This window comes from Gavia stellata, chromosome 11 (genome assembly GCF_030936135.1).
Source record: "Gavia stellata isolate bGavSte3 chromosome 11, bGavSte3.hap2, whole genome shotgun sequence".
NCBI lineage: Eukaryota > Metazoa > Chordata > Aves > Gaviiformes > Gaviidae > Gavia > Gavia stellata.
The window spans coordinates 11,682,858-11,705,179 of record NC_082604.1 but is presented as its reverse complement, the minus strand read 5'-3'; the positions used below and the strand labels follow the sequence as shown (position 1 = coordinate 11,705,179).

The 22,322-nt window shown below is 39.3% G+C and overlaps 1 protein-coding gene across 1 annotated transcript in view; it reads left to right on the top strand.

Moving 5' to 3' along the window:
• The window catches only part of COL4A4 (collagen type IV alpha 4 chain), a 71,974-nt gene that overhangs the window by 30,329 nt on the left and 19,323 nt on the right, over window positions 1-22,322 (top strand). Inside the window, exons 17-32 of the mRNA XM_059822629.1 lie at window positions 3,817-3,886; window positions 5,409-5,513; window positions 6,111-6,275; window positions 6,832-6,924; window positions 7,262-7,425; window positions 10,493-10,565; window positions 11,884-11,990; window positions 12,445-12,628; window positions 13,397-13,465; window positions 14,608-14,712; window positions 15,234-15,452; window positions 16,378-16,539; window positions 17,199-17,369; window positions 20,408-20,551; window positions 21,234-21,341; window positions 21,602-21,780. Of these exons, the coding sequence (XP_059678612.1) occupies window positions 3,817-3,886; window positions 5,409-5,513; window positions 6,111-6,275; window positions 6,832-6,924; window positions 7,262-7,425; window positions 10,493-10,565; window positions 11,884-11,990; window positions 12,445-12,628; window positions 13,397-13,465; window positions 14,608-14,712; window positions 15,234-15,452; window positions 16,378-16,539; window positions 17,199-17,369; window positions 20,408-20,551; window positions 21,234-21,341; window positions 21,602-21,780 (2,118 nt within the window). The remainder of the gene's footprint in view (window positions 1-3,816; window positions 3,887-5,408; window positions 5,514-6,110; window positions 6,276-6,831; window positions 6,925-7,261; window positions 7,426-10,492; window positions 10,566-11,883; window positions 11,991-12,444; window positions 12,629-13,396; window positions 13,466-14,607; window positions 14,713-15,233; window positions 15,453-16,377; window positions 16,540-17,198; window positions 17,370-20,407; window positions 20,552-21,233; window positions 21,342-21,601; window positions 21,781-22,322) is intronic.

The following is a 22,322-nucleotide window of genomic DNA, read 5'->3' as shown; positions in this document are numbered from 1 at the left end:
TGCTGAAGCACATTCAGAATGAAAAACCACTTCTGGATGCTAGTATGCAAGGAGCAAAGCAGCAGTGAGTCTAGCCAGGGGGAAGCTCTAGGGAGTCACTGGAATAGGGTACAAGCAGTCAGCAGCGTATAAGTAGGAGGAGGAGTCAAATGCTGCAGCAAAGAATGTGGGTGACAGGATCATCAGTAGAGAGAGCAGGTTGAAAAAGCTCATAATCAAAGTTATTACCACAGTACAGAGGACAAAAACAATACTGCAGAAATTGTGACACTAACGAACTTGGCTCTAAATATTCTGAAATACAAAAGTCAAGAAGTGTTTATTTCCCTCTAAAATAATCTTTCTGGAAAGCTGCATATAAAACAGTAACTTTCCTTAAAGCACAATTAGTTGCACCTGTGAAATCAGAGGAATGACACTCAGAAGGTTTTAGCAAGAATCACCCCTGTTATAAATTGAAAGTTAAGATTGGAACACACTCTACATCATCTGTGATGACAAAAGGAAATAAACTGTGGCTGGTCCAAACTTGCCATAAGTAGTATACTGCTAAAGACAAAGTTGAAAGCAGACAAATAAAAAGCAACAAACAGGTTTTCAAGAAGCAGGTTTACAAATGAGAAATGACAAGCACATGAAGTAAATAAAAGTACAATGAAAACATCTGCTTAGTCACAGGCTTACTTGTTTCAAAGCTAGGACTGCCAGGAGAGCGCTAGATCAATTTCTTCAGCCATGATTTCATTTATGTAGTCATACTTGGGGAAAAAAAATGTCCATGGATGTTCATTTTTTTACCATTTGCCCATTGGCATCTTCACAACAATGTGGGATTGTTCAGATACTAATTAGACAGAAACATTGCATGTCTTAGTTAGTAACAGAAAGATCATTACAGAACATTACTCCCCATAACTAGAATCAAACCTTAAGTGTTGTATTGTTAAAAAGTGCATATTGTTTTAGTTGGGGCCATCATTAATAAACTTGAGACAAGATATTGTGTGGACAGAACAGTGCATTCTTCAGTCTCCATTGATTAGCCCAGAGCCTGAGAAGCCATCAATTAACACTACAAACAGGAAGCAAAGAATAATTAATTTGTTGGTAGATTATACGAGGGAAAAGTTTGAACGCCTGCAGTAATCACAGAATCACTAAGGTTGGAAAAGACCTGTAAGATCATCAAGTCCAACCATAAATGATTCGGGAAGATGAAATTCCAATTGCTAATGCATGGATCAAAAGAAAATGACTGAAGTATGGACACAACTTAAAAAAAAAGTCAGGTTAACTCATACAGATACGCAAAATTCAGAATGATTGCACAGATCCCGTAGTTTTGCTTGAAAAATAACTGGATAAATCTGATTATTCTTGAAGAGTGCAGATCTATCTAGTCTGCATCAACTGTTCATCTGGCCTCACCAGGTGTTCCTTATGATCTGCTAAAAATCACATAAACTGGAGGAACAAGAATATGATTAAAACCACTCCTGAGAATAACCCGTCCTCACACAGATTTTCTGAAATAGACATGTTCAAATAGAACCTAAGATACAGTCAGATTTAAGAGAAAGAAAGAGACTCAGGAAAAAAACAGTTGCATTCAAAGTAGATTTAATCTTTAAAAAATGTTAACTTTTGTTTAAAGCAAAGAATGGACTTCAAGGAATTGTTGGCATACCTTTTGATCCTCAAGACTGGACATTGGCAACACTGTGTGGATCTTGAACATGAGCCAGCAACATGCCCTCGCTGCAAGGGCAGCTAATAGTATCCTGGGCTGCATTAGGAAAAGTATTGCTAGCAGGCTGACAGAGGTGATCCTTGCCCTCTACTCAGCACTGGTCTCCATCCTATTCTAAAGCTGTCTGGACATGGTCCTGGGCAACCGGCTCTAGGTGGTCCTGCTTCAGCAGGAGGTTGGACAAGATGATCTCCAGAGGTCTCTTCTAACCTCAACCATTCTGTGATAAATATGAAAAAACACAGAAAGCAACTTTAGACAAAATACAGGAGACGATATGAATCCTGTTGAAATCACTCTGAGACCATTTGTCTCTGCTACTAATGGAATGAGTCTCATTAAAATAATGAATGGTTTTTACAGGCACTGCAAAATGTTCTTGGCCATTGACATTATATAAAGCTATAGATGCTTACAGAACAAATGCAGTGGTAAATGCTTAATAGCAGTATCAGTAAAACTGGGAAGTGATTATAAGCTTTCATTTTAAGAAGACTCTGGGTTACAGAATACAGTAGAGGTATGCTTCTGTTGGATGTTTTTGGCGTTTTTTTTTTTTAAATAAACTATTGGCAAGTCAAGTCTCCTGAAATTTTTATAGGAAGAGAAAACAGTATCAGTCAACAAAATAATCCAAACATATGTATGTAGGAATTCCACTATGTAGGAATGTACCAACAGTGAAAACACAGCAAGTATGAAGCTGCCATACAGAGAGAGTCATAAGACCTAACAGCCTAAAGACAGAGATTTTCAGAGACCACCACTAGAATTTGTCACTTAAGGAGATACCAAAAATTGAAATTTTTGACCTTGGCTCGTTGACTCTTCAATTCTTTCTTGTGTTCTGGTTGTGTCATTTTAAAATCAGCATGAAAGTCATATAAAACTTGGGCCATATCCATCTATTGTACAAGTCTTTAATACTTTCAACATCATTAAATTAATTTTAAATCTCAAAATACTTTGTAAGTTTATCAGAGGAGGAAAAATGCTAGCTTTATTTTTTCTTTCCTGCCACACAAAAGACTCTTCTATGTCATTAAGGAAGACAAATTTACATTCCTGTTTAAAATAGTCAACGATGACACAATGATGTTATTTCATTATGCAAGATACAGTCAAAGGAAAAAGGCCAGCCAAAAGGCCAAAGGTCAAGAGAACAGCAGTCAGTGACAGCTCCAGAACTGTTTAAATATCGTAGAGATACCAGTTTTTTAAAAAAGCCCAGAAAGAGGCATGGACTCCTTGTTTTCACTTGGGTAAGAATGGGTATCCAGTTTTGCAGTCCCAGTTCTCCTTGTCTGTGTCCTAAAAGGCCCTGAACTCCAGTCCCAGGAATGCAGCCTCACTACGCAGTTCCCACATTCACATTCTTGTTTTCTCAGTTCCCATTTTCTGCTGAGAGCAAGGTTGATCTACAAAGCAAAAAGTCTAATACAATTTGCCACATAAAAGACTTCCTGAAAGTCCACTTCACTTGCAATTCCAAATATCAAAATCCAAGCTAATTTAGAAATCCTCCAAGCAGAAGTGATTTTCCTTGCCATTAGTAGGCACTTTTATGTTTCCCTGATCCAGATGTTTTAAACTTCTTATAAGAACTTTGAGTATCTCTTACCATCGATAACATCAGACTGTGAAACCTCTTTTCTTAATGTTTATCCGTCATCATAGAAATAATGTCCAAATTGTGGTATAGAATTTTAAAGCAAATAATTACAGCTTGGTTGTTAAATCAAAACATCTCAATTAAATAGGGTAGTGATTTAGTATAATTGATTGGTCTTCACAATAAATGAAATCAAATACAGCAGTCACAAGTTCTGAAGAGTCAAATAGATACGTGTGATAGGTATATTACTGTTTAGTCACCGGTATCCTGAAAGATAATGATTATTTGAAATCTTGTTGCCTGGTTTTAAATGCTATAAAGTGTCAAAATCGAGTTTCCCGGGTGATACCTGTCATATCCTTACATACCCCACCATTGTTGCAATTTTCAGTTACATGCTAGCACACTGCATATCTGTATCTATCAGTAAAATTTATTGTTGGACTTACAGGGGGATCCAGGAGAAAAAGGGCCCCCAGGTCCTCCTGGAGCTGTTGGAACTTCGCTGCTTCCTATAAAAGGTTATAGCTCATTTTAACTAGTCCTTCTGCTGTATAAAGTGTGTAGGACCTATTTTGCTAAGGTGCTTGAAACTGATCAGGGCACAGAATCCTAAAACATTATCTTCCTAGTGGCCACATTCTATGTTTATTTGTGTCTCACTGATCTTACTGGAACTACGTTAAACATACAAGTTTCAGATTAAATGTTTGCTTGAAAGATCTTTATGCATACTGTCACAGTTAGATCTGCAGGACTATCCCTAGTTATTAGACCTAAGCATATTTAGGAAAAAGCTATGAAAAATAAGCCTGTGATGGATAATGGATGGCAAATAAGAAAACTGGGCTTTCCATTGTAATTTAGAATTCCTATTTTCAGAATTGCCACAACACACAGATTTTAGACTACAATTAAGCTTCCTATTGCACAGCAGGGGTGAAAATCCTGGAACTAGTACTCCCAACAGAATACCTGTCAATCTTATTACCTTCTTACCTAAACCTCAGGCTGGGATTTTATGTCCCAGCTCCCTTTATCCCCATCTTTATAATCTAATTGGTGAAAAGGTGTGTGGAAGTTATTCATAGCATGAGGTAGTGGGGAATAGCCAAGCCTCCTGCCTGGAAGGGATTTGCTTTGGCATCTCACACTTGGGGAACCTGTATTGTAAGAACATTTCAACAGAGAACTTCTTATAAATTGTATTTCTAGTGTAGCAAATGCTGATCGTGAATGCAGAAGTAAGTCACAACACAACCCCAGTTCAGCAGAACCTCCCCATTAGATAAGGGCCTCATCCAAAAATCAATTAGATTTGTTTTCCATCGGTTTTTGTGTGTTTCCAGCCTATGCAACAAAAGACTTAACCCCATGCTTAATACCTCAAGTAACATTTAAAGTTAATCATGTGCATGGTATGTGAGTGGATACATTCTTCAGAGAAAAAGGCCTTTAGCAGAATTGTTTGAGAACAGAACTACTACCAATGTTTTGTTTTTCCAATTTAATGAAGCCCTTTATATCTGATTCAGGTTTTCTTTATTGTTATGTAATTGCAATTTAAATTTATTCATTATAGCAATTTTAAAAATATACTTTTAAAATTTAAATTTAAAAATATACTTTTTAAAATTTGGATAATTTCAACTGGGATGATCCTGAAATGACCTCCGTCATTTGCGCACTGCCAAATGTGCATAACATGAGATGCACATTTATTTTAAATGCTACATGTACTCATTTTGGGCAAACACTTCTCTCGGCACTCTGAAATATGTAGCACAAAGATACTACTATAGAGTGACAAAGACTTAAAACTGTGCCCACGAAATGGGCAGGAATCCGTAGAAAAGTAACCAAATCCTCCCACCTTAAAATTAAATTGTTACACATTTAAAAATGTTTCATAAAGACAAAAGAAGTTACTGTATTTTACCTTTGTGTAGTTCCCAAATTATAATTTTGGTTGCAGTTTAATTTAGATTTAAGCTGTCAATTGCATAAGGTGTTCAATTCACATGTTTTTATAATTCTGTGTAGGTCCACAAGGAGATCCTGGATTTCCGGGTCTTGCTGGTGATCTGGGGTCAGTTGGACCAATTGGTCCTGCAGGCCTGCTAGGAAGACCAGGAGATGATGGAACAAGTAAGAGAAGCAGGGGATAAAATGCGAACTATATACCAGCAGGAGAGAAGGCAGCTAAAAGAAAACTGTTTCTTGTTCTTGCTTGATGTGAGTCACCAACATAAAGATTTGAGCTCTACAAAGAGTTCAATAAACATATTAGCTCGGCACTTAGTTGCCAAAAAAGAAACAAAATGATCCAAACAGAACATTAAGAATCACTAGAACAGGAACAGAAGACAAAGCAGAATGCTACCATGCACTGTAAATCCATGGTATGCCTGTATCTGGAGTGCTGTGCCCAAAAATTCTATTCTCCATCTCAAAAAGATATAAAGGAAGGCAATGAGGATGACTTTGCTCTGTATAAGGAACTAGATTAAGTGGGATGTCTGGAAATGAGATAATGGGGAGGAGGAAAAGAAGCATTTGAAGGCCTAAAGCAGGAGCCTCTTTTCCTGGGAATCCTGGAAAACCTAAAGATTTAGATTTAAGTCTTTGTTATATAGAAGCTCTTTTTCAGGACAGTTCTGAATGGTCTGTAATTTCCTCCTTGATATCTTGTAGTAACCATTACTATGAAGCTGTATGGGCCATATACCATTATTTTCTTTATAGGTCTGCCTGGCCTGCCAGGAGTAAGTGGGGCACCAGGACCTCAAGGTTTTCAAGGTGACCCTGGTTTCCCTGGAACAGGTGAATCAATCCCAGGAAGACCTGGATCTCCTGGACCACCAGGCCTACCAGGACAGCCAGGAAGACAAGGCTTACCTGGACTACCTAGTAGGTTCAACAGCTATTTATACAGCGAGACTATCATTCTGCATATTAATACATTCATTGCTTTTGTTGCTCCTACAAAAAACATAGAAGTGAAAAGTGCATTTTGACAGATATATCGAACTTTACATATGATGTAGAAAACATGTTTTTCCTATTAGTTGTCTATCAGTGAGATGTCAAGATTTTCATAGTTTTCTGGGTGATTTAAATCCACAAAGTAACATACTTGAAAAATGTATCACCTGAAGTTGAAAACAGAGCAAACTGGGGAGAAAACCCAAATCAGCATCCTTTAGTAAAGAAACAAGAGTTGTAAACTTCTACAATGAAAAAAGGAAGAAGTAGCGGCAATGAAAAAAACATGTATCAACATCAACTCTAGCCAGATTGACTCTTGTAGTATGATCTGTAAGCAACAACTTGTAAAGCATTTAATAAGATCTCTAGGTTTTCATGTGAGGATAACAAGATAAGGGAGAGGAGAACATGTGATCTAAGCTGTGGAAGCAGTCAACCTGATTTATATTAGCTGTACAATTTTTTTTTTTTTTCAAAGGTGTAATCTGTACTGACAGAGGGATTCCAGGAGAACCTGGAGCAAAAGGTCAGATAGGCCCTCCGGGAAGAAAAGGTGAAAAAGGAGAAAAAGGTAAGTATGCCTGGATAGCAACAATTTGAATATGAGACCTTTGCCAGATATGTCAGACCTAAATTTGCAAGAAGTTTATGGTAACTTGGAGGATAAGACCCATCAATGTGTGGAGTTAAATGGCCTGTTAGTATGGGGGCTTCTAAGTCAGTAGAGTCATGTCAGTGCAGCAGTTATTCAGCATTGTAAAAAGAGACTGATATGCTTCACTCCTTTGAAGGCCATTATGAGATAAAATGGTCTGTACACTACTCACACAGAAAAGAGAAAGGGCAGCCTTATTTTTTGTTTATTAATTTTGCAACTGTTTCAATGTAATTTTGACACATTCCCGTAGGAAATCAAGGCCTCTGCTCATGTGGTGCTGGTCCTCCTGGTCCCCGTGGTAGGCAAGGACCTCCAGGTACTCAAGGAAAGAAAGGACAAATGGGGTACCCTGGAAGACATGGAGAAAAGGGCGATCCAGGCTTATCTGGTGCAATGGGATCACCAGGGCTCCCTGTGAGTAGTTTTCATGAGCTTCAGTAAATAAATAACATCAAGTTACCATTTATGCAGGAGGCATTTAAGCAGAGTGGTGGTGGAACTGCCCTGGAAAACTATCTGAAAGTTTTATCTACTTTTGCTTATTACAGTCTTGATGGATGATGCATTTGATTAACTTCTATCTGATGTCCCTTGTGGCAGTGGGCAGAGTTTTACACTGAGGGACAGAATCCCATGCTGTGTTTGTGGGGTAGTCAGAAGGCTTAGGAAAGCTGGCGTACGTTCATCTTGTTTTGTTTGGACTTGGTTTTACTTTTAGTTTTGAATACCCATTGTTTTTCTTGAAAACATTGTAGATGCACAAACTGCTCCATTGAAGATGATTTTTCAGTTATTTCAAAGGAAAGCATTTCCAGCAAAACCTTATCAAGGCAAAGAATTGCATGATGTCAGCAGGTCAAGATGGAGTCTATGATTCAACATCCAGCTAGGGGGAGGGCAGAGTCTGAAGAAAAAGGAACCCTTGATTTTATTCAGGCATTTCAAGTCATTTTCTTTATTCCTTTTTTAGAAATTAATTTAAAACCTTAATTTATTTTATATGCTTAGCTTATTTTATGAGGCAGTCTGAACATAATATAAAGTCTTTCACTTTCACAGAGCCCGAAAGGCATTGCTATTTGTTAGCATTTCTCCCTTTACTGTTCCATATTACTTTATAATCTCCCATTTTCAGTCACTACTCAGCCAAAGTTTGTTCTCCACAAGGATCAGCCACTATAGGCATTGCCTTGTCTCTCTATGACATACATACAAGTAATGAAGCTGAAATGGAATAAAAATTTTGCCCCGGATTTAATAGTTTTTAGAAGGAAAAATTACTGTAACCATCAAAATAAAGACTTTTCATTTGCTTGAATTGCTTCCCTACAATGTAACAATTTCATTTCAAGTTCCTCAAGAGCAGAAACTGAATAAACTTTTTTGGTAATACAGCTTCTGAGTACTAGAATAATTTGACATCAGCATACAATGATCACTTTTTTTCCTAAGAGCAGTTCATTCCAGCATTAACAAACCTGATGTCCAGTTTTTCGTGGAAAAACTCTGTAAAGATTTTTCATGGTAAGGTGAGGGGAAGACAATAATTAAAATATATTGAAAAGGTACTTTTAGGTCAGATGTGTATTTCTACTTTAATATTGGCTGTCAGCAGGATTAACAAACAAAATAAATTTGAGCTCAAGACCTATATGTTTCCTGGGTCAGTAATTTACTGGGTGGTGCTTGTTGCCTATCTCAGTGAAACTAGCTATTAATTTTGGAAACAGACTTACTTTCTTTAATGTGCTTCATATAGTTTATCTTTTTCCCTACAGAGAGCAATAATTCAAAACACCACTTAATTTAACTGTTTTAGGAATACATTATAAGATGATTTATTGGACTTGCTGTGATTTTGTTCCACTTGTTCTGGTCTGGCATGTGGACTGTACATCCAGGAAGCTGCATACCAAAATGATGCCAAATAAGGGGTTTTTTAATATACTTTCTTGTGTGTGAGAGCAATTTCTTTGAAAATATAGGTGGATATGTTTGGCATTGTGACTGTTCCATTACGAGTTTTTTTGTTCGGGTTTTCTGAGGTTTTGTTTTAATAGGAGATCACTTTTTCACATGAGGAATTGCTTAAAAGCAATTTCCAGAACATTTACTTTCAAAAGAAAAAAAAAGCAAACCAAAACCACTGTGACACTGAAGGAAGGAGGTGGAGGGGCTCTGTCATTCTAGTTCCAATGGTTTCATTACAAGATTTGCATATTTTTTTTTTTTACTTTTCTTTTTTTAAAATCCTACTACCTGAGTGGATTATGTGAGATTTTGATCTTTTTGTTACTTTTGAAAGTAGGCTTTGCCCTTGTGGTTCTGAACTAAAGCTTGAAGCCTTGTCCTGATCACTTTTGTGTTCTTAGGTTACTTACTTAAGTGAGAAACAAGAACAAAGTAACCAGTTTGGAAAGAAATAATTCATTTTGATACAGAAGTGCTTTGGTCTAATGTATTTCCTACACATAGATACTTTTTCCATTTTTCTGCTCTCTTTTCTTCCCAAATATCTCATTTCACTTTTCAAACGCTAATAACTGGTCACTGCCAACTTGAAGATCTAGACATTTTAAGAAATAGTCACTGCTAGTTTCAGATACACCACATTTTTCAGAAGTCTCCTGCCTGTTTACAATTGTCATGATTTATACTCACTTTATAAATTGCATTTTCTCCACCTATTTCTTAGTGAAAGGTTTTGAATAACAGAGGAAACTGGCGAAATAATACCCCAGTTTTTCAACCTTAGTGGCCTTTTACTTCTGTGTAAATTTCACATGGTAAAATATATTTACCCACATGTACTGCTGCAAGATCAGACCCTCACCAATGACGATATGCAAACTGCACTCTGCTTGGAGAACTGAGAGCACAAATCAGCATGAAAATACAGAAAAGTACTTATTTTCCCCTCTAAACCTGTCAAGTCATAGATTCTTCTGACATTACCAGGTACCTAACTAGATGTAGATTAAATTCTTTTATTGGCAGCTTTATGGGCTTTCACTCAGCAAAAAAAGCATCACTTACGTACTGCCATGTTCAATTCTGGGAGAACAGCCTCATCCAGCAGTCACCACACTCCAGAGATTCCCTTCCTGCGTAGCCTCGGAGGGTTGTGGGTTGAAGTCTGCAGTGGGAAGAGTTTGTGAACCATTTGCATCTTAATATCCTTGCATTTACAGCCACAGCTGTATACAGCCATGGACCTGATTCTTCTAGCATTACAGTTTCTTATAGTTGTGTATCTGTGCATTTGGCAGAGTCAGGCTGAAAAGGCCAGGTGCCATTCATGCACCTGTTTATAGACATCAAAAGAGATAAGCATTTCTTTTTGGCATGTTACTTTAACGGGTCTGGTTTTGGGAAACAGTGCAAGAGCAAGAGATAGATATCTAATTTTCCCCTCAACTCCCACATTGATTCTTTGCTGGAGATAACTGACAACTTTTTTTTTTTTTGTGTCAATGGAAAGGGCACACCTGGTTCTGCTGGACCACATGGTGAAAAAGGAGAGAAGGGTGATCCAGGAAGAGTTAGAATAAAAGGTAAACACACATTTTATCATTAGCCTTTTTGTTTCCTATACAATGCCTAGGCAATAGTGTGAGAAAACCATATTCATCTACTCTTTATTAAAGTAATTAATTCAGTAAGCTACTGAAGCCTAGAAGTCATGTATATACAAACTGCTTTCTTGGTACCATCTCGTTCATTTTCTTCTTGCTCAACAAAAGATCAACACAGGATTGTGTGGTTTTTACTCTATTGTTGAGCCATAAAACAGTTTTACAGCTTGTTATTAATGCTAACAAATGACTGTTCATGTCATATGATTGATAATCAGGGTTTTACAGAGGTCTGTATAGCAAAGACTAATCAGAGTGCAATTACTGTGAAAGCATGAAGAAATACGGTTGTACAGAAGCCACCTCCTGAAGCGTCATATGCCAGTATCCCAGCTGTTACTTCAACTTAAACCACCAACGTCCTTCTTGGGAAAAACTCCAAGTCTCAATGGCTATTCAGATTCCTGCTCCTGTTTCTAAAAATTACTCTTGACCAGGCATTGAAGAGAAACAATAGGCCACCAGTTGCACAACTGAAATTCTTGTAATCAAATAGATCAAAACGTTTCCACAATTGTGGTTATGATTTGCAAAAGCAAAAGAAACAGAGAACAACAAATTACAGCAATCTGATGGCAAAGCTTAGTTAGAAATGCTAAATTAATTATTCAGACAAAAGGTTGTCCATCTTATTGTTTGTGAAAACTTAGCTTAGCTTTGGATGCTTGTGTTTGTTTACATGCACCTGTTGCATTGGAGCAGGGCAAAACTTTTGCTGTTTATTAGCAAAGGATTTCTTGACACAGCAAAATAAATCTTTTGATTAGAATAGTTTTATTGTCCTTTATGCAAAAATTACATTTTCGTAAATATCAGTGCAAGAGAAATCTAGGGGTAAAAACAGGAAAAAAATAAAAACCTTTTGGGAATATTTATGCCAATATTCTGCATCATATGACATTGCTATATCCCAATTTCACTGAAATCAAGAATAAAAATCTTTGACTGATTTCAATAGCAAAATATTTTCACTCTGTATATAGCATGAACAAAAGCCACATTCTTGTGGTGCCTGTAAACACGTCTTTTACAGAGAGACCAAGTTGTTCCATGAGGTGCCCAACTACATACTGCCTTCCTAAGCCTGAAATACCTCATTAAGGAAATGTGAATTCAAGAACTGGAAATTGTCATACAGATATGATGAATGGTTACCCAACATTTACCTGAGCAGAAACAAAGATGCCCAAAACTTACTGCAAATATTATACTACTTTTTTTTTCAAATTGTTTTAAGGAATAAAAGGTGAAAGAGGTCCTACTGGGGTTCCAGGATTTCCAGGCCAAAGAGGTAATGACGGCAGAGATGGGGAACTAGGATTGCCTGGGGAAAAAGGAGCTGAGGTAAGTTTGATTTTCTCAGAATTTTTTTCCATTTCAGTTAACATATTGTCTTATGAAAGGGCTAGCTACTTAATGAAAAGTACCATTTTATTCCAAATTCCTAGCAGATTAATCACTTTTATAACTTTATGTTAGCCTAAATCAAAAATCATAGTTTTTATCTGTTGAAAAATTATTTCCTCAGAAGTATTACTGTTTATTTTTGTATTCCTGAATATAATTTCTGTATATACTGTGTGCCAATATTATGGGATCAGGAAGAAAAAAAACCCACAAAACTCTACCCGTTGTTCCTATTGTCTTTGAATATTTAAAACTACTAATATTATCCATGTAGTTACTCAATTGTGGAAGAGTGGTTTCTCCACATAATTCTCTAATATGGCTTTTGATAATCAAAGAGAGGAAAGAAATTATGTCTTGTTATTTCTTACCAACAACTTCTTTCTTTTAGGGCAATTCTGGAGTACCACTGCCAGGTGATAAAGGATTCCCTGGCGTCCCAGGACTTCCTGGGGTAAAAGGACAGATGGGATTGCCTGGTTTGGGGTTTCCTGGCCCTCCAGGAGTCAGAGGTAGCCCTGGAGACTTTGGTGATACTGGTAACGTTGGGCCACCTGGTCCAAAGGGCCAGAAAGGTAATTTTTGAATGTTTACATTAAGAACCAAATAACAAAATACATCTTTGGTAGCATCCATTACAGTTTCATATGTATTATATACAGTGTTATTCATTCATAGTGAAAATCAATTTTGGCAAGCTCAGTGGTCATGTGAAATATGGCCACTGAAAGGTACAATACTCTCAGCATTTAGCAGCAGACACTAGTGAGAATATGAATTGCTAGGGGCCTTAAACCTGCAAAGCGCCACTTGCACACTATCAGAGGGATTATTTTCTGGAGTGAAGAGTACTCCTGAGTGTAAGGATTTGCAAGGCAATGCATTTTTGCTGAAGAAGCAGGAAAATACAACTCATACTTAAGGCTTGATCTGTTTTTTGGTTATAAAAAATCCCTACCAAAACAACAACAAAAGAATCTACATTGATAGCAGTATGTGCAAACCGGAAATGTACATAGAATCGAGATGAAAATATTTTTCTTGCAGAGACAAATTTCTGTGACAAGTTAAAAAAAAAACTCTATGTCTTTACAGAATACAACTGTATTACAGCAATTTGAATCATTACCAATACTCTATACAAAATAAGTGTCAAGAAAAATATATTTTAAGACTCTCCATCAAACCTTAAGCAATATGGAAAAAACAAGGTGCATAAACAGTCCCTTCTCTTTACCTCTGCACATCTAGTTGGTTAGTTCCACAGAAATATCACAGTAAATTCTCAGACTCCATTTATTCTAAAATTGAAAAGGCCAGTTTCTTTCTCCCTCTTGCTTCAGGTGAGACTGTCTGCATTACGTTACCATACCCTGGAAATCCAGGTCCCCCAGGTTTTAAAGGTGTTCAAGGTATGTTTCCAGATGGCAGAATTTTTGGTTTTAATTGAAATGAAGTTTTAAGTTGCTAATTAAAAAAAGAAGCTATCTTAAAAAGATACACTATTCTAGTTTTTCAATAGATACATGTCTCAAAATGTAAAACTGCAAATACACAGGAATATCTTCATCTAATAGAATCAAAGGCCAGACAAGCTGCAGTTTGCATGATCAAAAGGTCTGCAGGCTGCCTCCATAGAAATGACTAAATGAAGGTAGCTTGAAACTCTGCCCTGCCTCAATTACAATGCATGAGAGAGTCCGTAAAATACGCAGATGGCTGGAGTTGGGTAAGACCTAGAATATGTACATCTGGATACCAGGAAAAAGAGGTGTGCAAGGCAAAGATACACTGCAATTCTGTAATTTCTAAAACTATATTGCTCATGGCAAGTTACAATTGAGCCCTAAAATCTGAACACTTATTACCATTACTTCAACTTGTTCAACTTAATTTAAATTCAAAGAACTCATTCAGGAACTGGCAAAAACGTTGCTTGTGATCACCTGCAAAACATTTGAAATAACCCAGAAAATCCTGATCAGAACAAACGGAGATACTGGATTTTTCAAGCTGCTTAATATAGTATTACACAGCACCCTGACATTAGTATTGTAGGTGGTAGCTAAAATTTATACAAACATGAGAGAACAAGAATTAGTGTACTGAGCTCATCTGCACCATTCCAGAATCAGCATATAGCACAGGAGAATATAAGAATTTGAGTTGACACTTATCATCATTCACTAGGTTAATATTGTTGATGTCCTGTAACATTAAAATGTTATAGGAGATTATTTTTTTTTTCTAATTTAGTCTGGTCATTTGCAGTCTGCTGTTTATGGATTAGGGAACAAGTCCATTTAGAAAAACAGCAACCATGCATTTCGTTGTGACTTGGGTGGTGGCTATTCCCCAAAATGTTAGAAGCAGATGAAATCCACTTGTCTTCAAAGTACATGAATTTGTGTGGGATAAAGATGCAATATGCAATACTGTTTCCTTAGATCACACATTTTAGAGCTCTGTCAGATTTGTGGGGAGTTTTTTGTTTGGTTTTTGGGGTTTTTTTGGTTTTGTTTTGGTTTTTTACATATTTTCTTTCTGTTTCCAGGACCAAAGGGTTTAAAAGGACTCCCCGGTCATCCTGGACCAAATGGCTTTGATGGACAAAAAGGCCATCGAGGCAGGCCAGGAGCAGGAATCCCTGGGCCAGAAGGTGAATTGTGCTTTTCTTAATCCAGGAGACCTGCTGGTCAAGCTGTAATGCATACATGCACGGTAAGGTAGCTATCATGGTAGAATAGAATAGGAAGCACATTTCAATGAAAGCTGACGGAAGAGGAATCTTTACCGGTTTCCCTTTCTTTCCTCCAGCATTGCAGGTGCTGCAATAACCTAAAGTTCAGTGTCCAGAGAGGAAATATTCTCAGACATCTGAGAACAATTAGTATCATTTTCGCAAAGGGATTGAACTGGACAAGAGTGACAGTACACAAAATAGACGCTGCCCCAAAGAAAACCACTGTCACTTCCTTAGGAATAATTACCTCCTTCAATTCTCATGTATCATTAGCTGTAAATGAGAAACCTGAAATTTAATGTATGATGTTATTTTTCTTTGCAAAGTGATAATTTAATTCTGGTTAAATTTGCATTATAGTATTCCACAGTTTTGGAAAAAACCCACCAACAACTTCTGAATTATGCCCTATTTGAATTTAAAAATCCTATCAACAGGCTTTCGAGGCAAAGCTGGTGATCCTGGTGATGAAGGTGAAAGAGGATCTACAGTTGATGGTAAAAATGGCCCTCCAGGTCCACCTGGCATAGATGGTCAGAAAGGTGTTCCAGGTGATACCACATATGGTCCTCCAGGAACCCCAGGCAACAGGGGACTGCCAGGACCCCCTGGTGCACAAGGAGCAAGGGGTGATCCAGGCATTCCTGGGCTTCAAGGTATGAGCCAGTTTTTATGAAGCATTTACATGTGTTAAAAGGAGAAAATCTGAGCAAAGTCAGTCCTAATTCAGATAAAACTCTTACTTGGATCCATCATGGTGACTGTGAACAGTATGCCCTATTTTTATGTGTACATTTTTACAGTTAAGGTTGATCAGCCACTGAGGAGATCTGCACTGCAGGAAGGGGAAGATGCCTTTATCCAGTCCATGGAGCATCAGTGCAGCTTCCTGTTCTTAGTACTGTTACTTGCTGCCTAGTGGCCATCTGTGCTTAGGGCCTCCTGCTCTGCCACTCAGATAGTCCCTGCCTCAGAGTGCTTACTTAAATCTGAAAAGACTGGCAAAAGGTGGGAGAGCGCTCAGGGAGATGGGTGAATTTCTTTGCCCAGAGTTATACAATGTAATCCTCAATATCTTGGGAACTACACTCCTTATTTCTGCAGGGGAGTTCTGCTGGTTGCTGCAGATGTCTCTCTCACAGTGCCACTTCCCACTTCATAGCAGATATTGCTGTTTTCTTTTATAAGTCTTCCTTTTGCCTGGCCCTAAGCAGATACACACACCCTTCTGTGCAGGGAACACCTACAGAACTGACCCCAGTGCTGTGTAGCTAGTGCAGGCCAGTGAGCTCTTTCCATTCTGCTCCTACACATTAGAAACTAGCTTTTTGTGTCATGAAGTCGTCCTTGCCTGTAGGTGAAAGTTGAATTCGTATTTGTTCCTTAAAGAAAGAAGCTCTCCAGAACAGCCAACTCTAAATTGCAGAAAAGCATCAGTTTTCACAAACTATGCAAAAAACAGAGTATAAGTAAGATATTACAATAACTGAACATGTAAATTTCAAAATTACAATTAGGAATTCTGAGGGATGGAGAGTAATGGAAGTAAAACATTTTACAATGTTGTTTTTTTTTTTCCAGGACAACCTGGTACCCCAGGATTTCCAGGTGCCAAAGGTTTTAGAGGCCCAGAAGGTGATATAGGAACACCAGGCTGTCCAGGCTTCCCTGGTCCGCCATGTGACACAGGCTTACCGGGGCCACCAGGACTCAGAGGTGTCATGGGCCTGCCAGGACCTCAAGGTACACAACATCCATCAGGTTGCCTCACAGCTGTAAGCTTTACGCATCTTTTCTAGCGGATTCAATGACATGATTTTTGTGGCTGGCATGGCAAATATTTCCATGGGGGCTGCTCATTAGTGGGGGTGTACATTATGTTTTTGCACATTTCCTTAAACTTGAGGAATGTATAGTGTGCGTCTCAGATGTTTCCCAACTTTCATTCCTTTCCCTTACTGCTCCTTAACTGGCCAAATCACAGTGTGTTCACTGTGAAGTAATAAACGGAAGAGTTATCTCTTATTCTGTTGTCCTGAGTAACTTAACTGAGCTCCTGTCATTACTGTGATACTTCTATCTTCCTTATTCTTAAATGGAAGTGTTAGTTAGGGAGAGCTAGGAGACATATATATCAAAAGTATTTACAAATTAGTAGGGATTTTTCACAGGGCGCTTCTACTGATACGTCTCTCACTAAAGAAATATAAGAAAACAAACATTACAGGTGAAAAATCTAGGCAGAGCCAGGACTCCAGCATGGTAGCAAAGTTTCCAAGTTATTTTACCATGTTTGATAATATTCAAATTTATACCGCAATCTATCACTTTCTACTTTGTAGATGCAACTGCTGAACCCTTTTCCTGCATTTACGTACATAGATTAAAGCTCTTTTTCTCAGGCTTACCAGGCTTTAAAGGTCAGAGGGGAGACAGGGGCCTAGCGGGGCCACCTGGAATCAAAGGTCTCAAAGGCTCTCCTGGCTCACGAGGTCCCCCAGGTCCTCCAGGCTCCCGAGGACTTCCAGGACTTCCAGGCAATAAAGGACCACCTGGTTTCCCAGGACAAACAGGTATGTTAAGACATCCTGCAAACCACCTCATCTGTAACTTCTCTTGTAGAGGGAGTTATTTCTACTGCTGTTAAAGCTAGGAAGTACTTTGCACCCTCCTCCCTTTCCAACTTCAAGAATAAGACCCTGCAGCAGGGTAGAGACAATAACATTCTTTGTTCTTTCTCTTATAATAAGAACAAAGAGATGGAAATAGTTTGATGCATCTTGGTGCATCCTGGTGCTTTAGTTGTTTTACAACACTGACATATTTCCATGGATTATTTCCTGACTATTTGTAATAGGTTGTTGTTATAATATGCTATAATAAGAACAATACACTTTTTATTACATCCAAACTATCTCCTTTACTGATGCAGTCTGTGATTATATGCCAATGAGTATTCGATTCTTGGAGAAGTAAGGAGGGGGGTCAGCAGAACTGCTACCTTGGACTTCTGGAGAGCAGTCTTTGGCCTGTTTAGGAGATTGGTTGACAGAGTCACTTGGGAGGCAGTCCTGAAGGGCAAAGGAGTCCAGGAAGGCTGGACATTCTTCATGAAGGAAATCTTAAAGGTGCAGGAGCTGGTCGTCCGCCTGTGCCAAAAGATGAGCCGGCTGAACAGAGAGCTTTGGCTGGAACTCAGGAATAAACAGGAGAGTTTATGACCTTTGGAAGATAGGGCAGGCAACTCAGGAGGACTACAAGGATATCATGAGATTACACAGGGAGAAAATGAGAAGGGCCAACGCCAGAACTTAATCTGGCAATTGCCATGAAAGACAATAACAAAAGTTTCGATAAATACATTAGCAACAAAGGAGGGCTAAGGAGAATCTCCATTCTTTACTAGATGCAGGGGAAAACATAGTGACAAAGGATGAGGAAAAGGCTAGGGTACTTAATAGTGCCTTTGCCTCAGTCTTTAATAGTAAGACCAGTTGTTCTCTAGGTACCCAGCCCCCTGAGCTGGAAGACAGGGACAGGGAGCAGAATGAAGCCCCAGAATCTAAGGGGAAATGGACTACACCGCTACACCACATAGACATCCACAAGTCTATGGGACTGGATGGGATTCACCCAAGGGTACTGAGGGAGCTGGCGGAAGTGCTCACCAAACCACTATCCATCATCTACCAGCAGTGCTGGCTAACCAGGGAGGTCCCAGTTGACTGGAAGTTAGCAAATGTGACGCCCATCTACAAGAAGGGCCAGAAGGAGAATGTGGGAAGCCACAGGCCTGTCAGTCTGACCTCAGTGCCAGGGAAAATTATGGAGCAGATCATCTTGAGTGCCATCACATGGCATGTACATGAGAAACCCATGCTGACTGGGCCTATGAAAGGCAGGTCCTACCTGACTAACCTGATCTCCTTCTATGACAAAGTGACCCGCTTAGTGGATGAGGGAAAGGCCGTGGATGTTGTCTACCTGGACTTTAGTAAAGCCTTTGAAACCATTTCCCATGGCATTCTCCTGGAGAAACTGGCTGCTCATGGCTTGGACGGGCACACTCTTTGCTGGGTAAAAACCAAAGAGTTGTGGTGAATGGAGCTAAATCCAGTTGGTGGCTGGTCACAAGTGGTGTTCCCCAGGGCTCAGTGCTGGGGCCAGTTCTGTTTAATATCTTTATCAATGATCTGGATGAGGGGATCGAGTGCACCCTCAGCAAGTTTGCAGACGACACCAAGTTGGGCGGGTGTGTTGATCTGCTTGAGGGTAGGAAGGCTCTGCAGAGGGGTCTGGACAGGCTGGATCAATGGGCTGAGGCCACTTGTATGAGGCTTAACAAGGCCAAGTGCTGAGCCCTGCACTTGGGTCACAACAACCCCACGCAATGCTACAGGCTTGGGGAAGAGTGCCTGGAAAGCTGCCCCGCAGAAAAGGACCTGGGGGTGTTGGTCAACAGCCGGCTGAATGTGAGCCAGCAGTGTGCCCAGGTGGCCAAGAAGGCCAACAGCATCCTGGCCTGTATCATAAACAGTGTGGCCAGCAGGAGCAGGGAAGTGATCGTGCCCCTGTACTTGGCACTGGTGAGGCTGCACCTCGAATCGTGTGTTCAGTTTTGGGCCCCTCACTACAAGACAGACACTGATGTGCTGGAGCGTGTCCAGAGAAGGGCAGCGAAGCTGGTGAAGGGTCTGGAGCACAAGTCTTATGAGGAGCGGCTGAGGGAACTGGGGTTGTTCAGTCTGGAGAAGAGGAGGCTCAGGGGAGACGTTATCGCTCTCTACAACTACCTGAGAGGAGGCTGTGGAGAGGTGGGTGCTGGTCTCTTCTCCCAAGTGACAGGACAAGAGGATGGCCTCAAGTTGCACCAGGAGAGGTTCAGATTGGATATTAGGTAAATCTTCTTCACTGAAAGGGTTATTAAGCATTGGAACAGGCTGCCCAGGGAGGTGATTGAGTCACCATCCCTGGAGGTATTTAAAAGACATGTGGATGAGGCGCTTAGGGACATGGTTTAGTGGTGGACTTGGCAGTGTCAGGTTTACGGTTGGACTCGATGACCTTAAAGGTCTTTTTCAACCTAAATGATTCTATGATTCTATTCTATGATTTTATGAGTAAGCGGAGAAATAGCTTCACATTATGTCTCATACTTATTTAAAAAATGTGACATTGGTCCGAAATCAGTGATGACTGGCTAATGGGCAAAAGTTCTGAGTAAATACAGGAAAATCCTGGTTTTGTCTTTCTGACATCAGGACAAGTAGGAGTCGTGATTTCGAGCAGCCACATGCAAAATCTGATGGTGTCTTAGGCTATGCACTGTATTTAAGATATGTTGGGGATAACTTGCTTTAGTAGTAAGTGTAGCCTTATCTCCAAAGGGTGGCAGCAGGCAGAAGGAAGATGTTTGCTTCAAGGCAATCGGGATTTCAAGACAAGTTTGATCTTTGCATGAAGCCATGCTTCCACTATTGGTTCTCTAGCTTTGTTGATTTCCTAAGGAGTCCTTCTAAACTTCCTGCCTTTTGCTTTATACTATTCCTTAGAATATGACAGCAACAGCATAGCAGACTGAATATGTAAATAAAGCATTTAATATTACCAGGAAGCAAAGGGATTCAAGGACCCCAAGGATTCCCAGGACTCCCAGGAACACAAGGCCCAGTGGGAATCTCCGGTGTAAAAGGTGAAGAAGGAAAAATGGGTCCACCTGGACCTAGTGGAGAATGTGGGGATATGGGAATAAAAGGTTTGTAAAAATCTGCCTCACTCTGTAGTTATGTTACTGCTATGTTTACTTTTGTTACTACTGTGTTAGGACTAGATTTACTTTTTCTTTTTGTTATAAGGGTATATTCACTCTACTTTCAGAGATACTAAATACTAAATCCAGTTATCTCACTTACAAATGCATAATGAAAAATAACTAAAGAAAAATTAATTCCACTCAGATGAATAGGTGCATTTACCACCACATCAGAGTAAGCTGACTTATTCAAACAAACCTTGAATTTTGTCCTGTACACATCTGAAACTTTAGATTTTCCAGTTTTCTATCCTATTGTCTGTTCTTCCATCTATGTAAAACATATAGGAAATAATCTCTCTTAAATATTAATATAGGAAAGAGAATAACCATCTCCAAGCTGCAATCACAGACAGTACACTGTGGAGTGAACAATACAATTGCCATCTTTCGTATTCCAGACAAGCAGGGAATAATTCTGATTTAACATCACCTGGGTTACTACTGAATTAACTAAAAAGCAAAAGCAAGATAATAAATTCTGTTAACAGTGAACCTGCTGAACCAACTGAGAACTTCATTAGTATTTGAAGGCTTTCTCTGTAAGTGAAGTCTTCACTGAAATTAATGTTCAGGATATGTCACTCATGAGGATTTACTTACATTCCATATGTTTGGTTCAAAGGTGAAAAAGGGCCTCCAGGAGACAGTGGCTGTGTTAACATCCGTCTTGAGAAAGGACAAAAGGGGGAATCAGGGTTTCCTGGTGAGAATGGACTTAGAGGTGAAAGGGGTAAGTTCATAAAATAAAGCCTTACATACACGCACATGCATCTGATATAAATTACTGGTGTTTTTCACAGGTTTGGACTCGTAGCTGCAGTAACATCCTTCAACCTTACTGTGTTTATAGATTCTTAAACTAGCAGGCTAGTTTCTTTGGACAATTACTAAGGCAATACACAAAGGGTGAAAGCATAGCCATATTCAAAATAAGTGTCAAATAATGGCTTGACTATATTGGTCATTATCTTATTCTGCAATTAATTTCAGGTGAAAAAGGCAATACTGGTTTCAGAGGCATACCAGGATTTCCAGGAAAGAATGGTGTCCCAGGATTTCCAGGTGACCATGGTGACACTGGACTGATGGGGTTTCCAGGATCACGGGGTTTCCCGGGACCAAAGGGCTTTAAAGGAATTACGGGTTTTCAAGGACAACCAGGTGACCAGGTAAACTGAAAGTGGTAGTGAAATGTCGTGGACTTTGCAGTTATCTCCTGCCTCCAAGAAATATGATGAAGGGTACTTCTCTTGTACCTACCCGTTAGATGTTCCTACTGAGAAGAGACTGTCAGTATAATAGGGAAGGTAAATTCCTTAATGCAACACTTCAATGCTTTGATTGCATTTTAGCAGGAACCGTAGTCAGAGTCAACAGAAGGCCTCTCCCCTCTCTGCTAGCTGCATGTTGTGATTTTATTATATTGCCACTTGATGGAAGTCCACGCTACACTGCACTAATTAGGGGGGCAAAAAATGGATGCACAATCAAGTCTTTAACATTATTCCTAAGAACAGATTGACAAATCACATACTGCAGAGATCATAACATAGCAGCAGCACAAGTATGAAATTAATATATAGCTGCCTCTTCACATCTTGCTATGTGGAGCAGGCAAGCCAATAGACAAGACAAACCAAGTCTTCTGTGCCCATACCGACAACTTACACCAAACAGAACCCAGGCAAGCAACATTGCTCAAGAACAAATA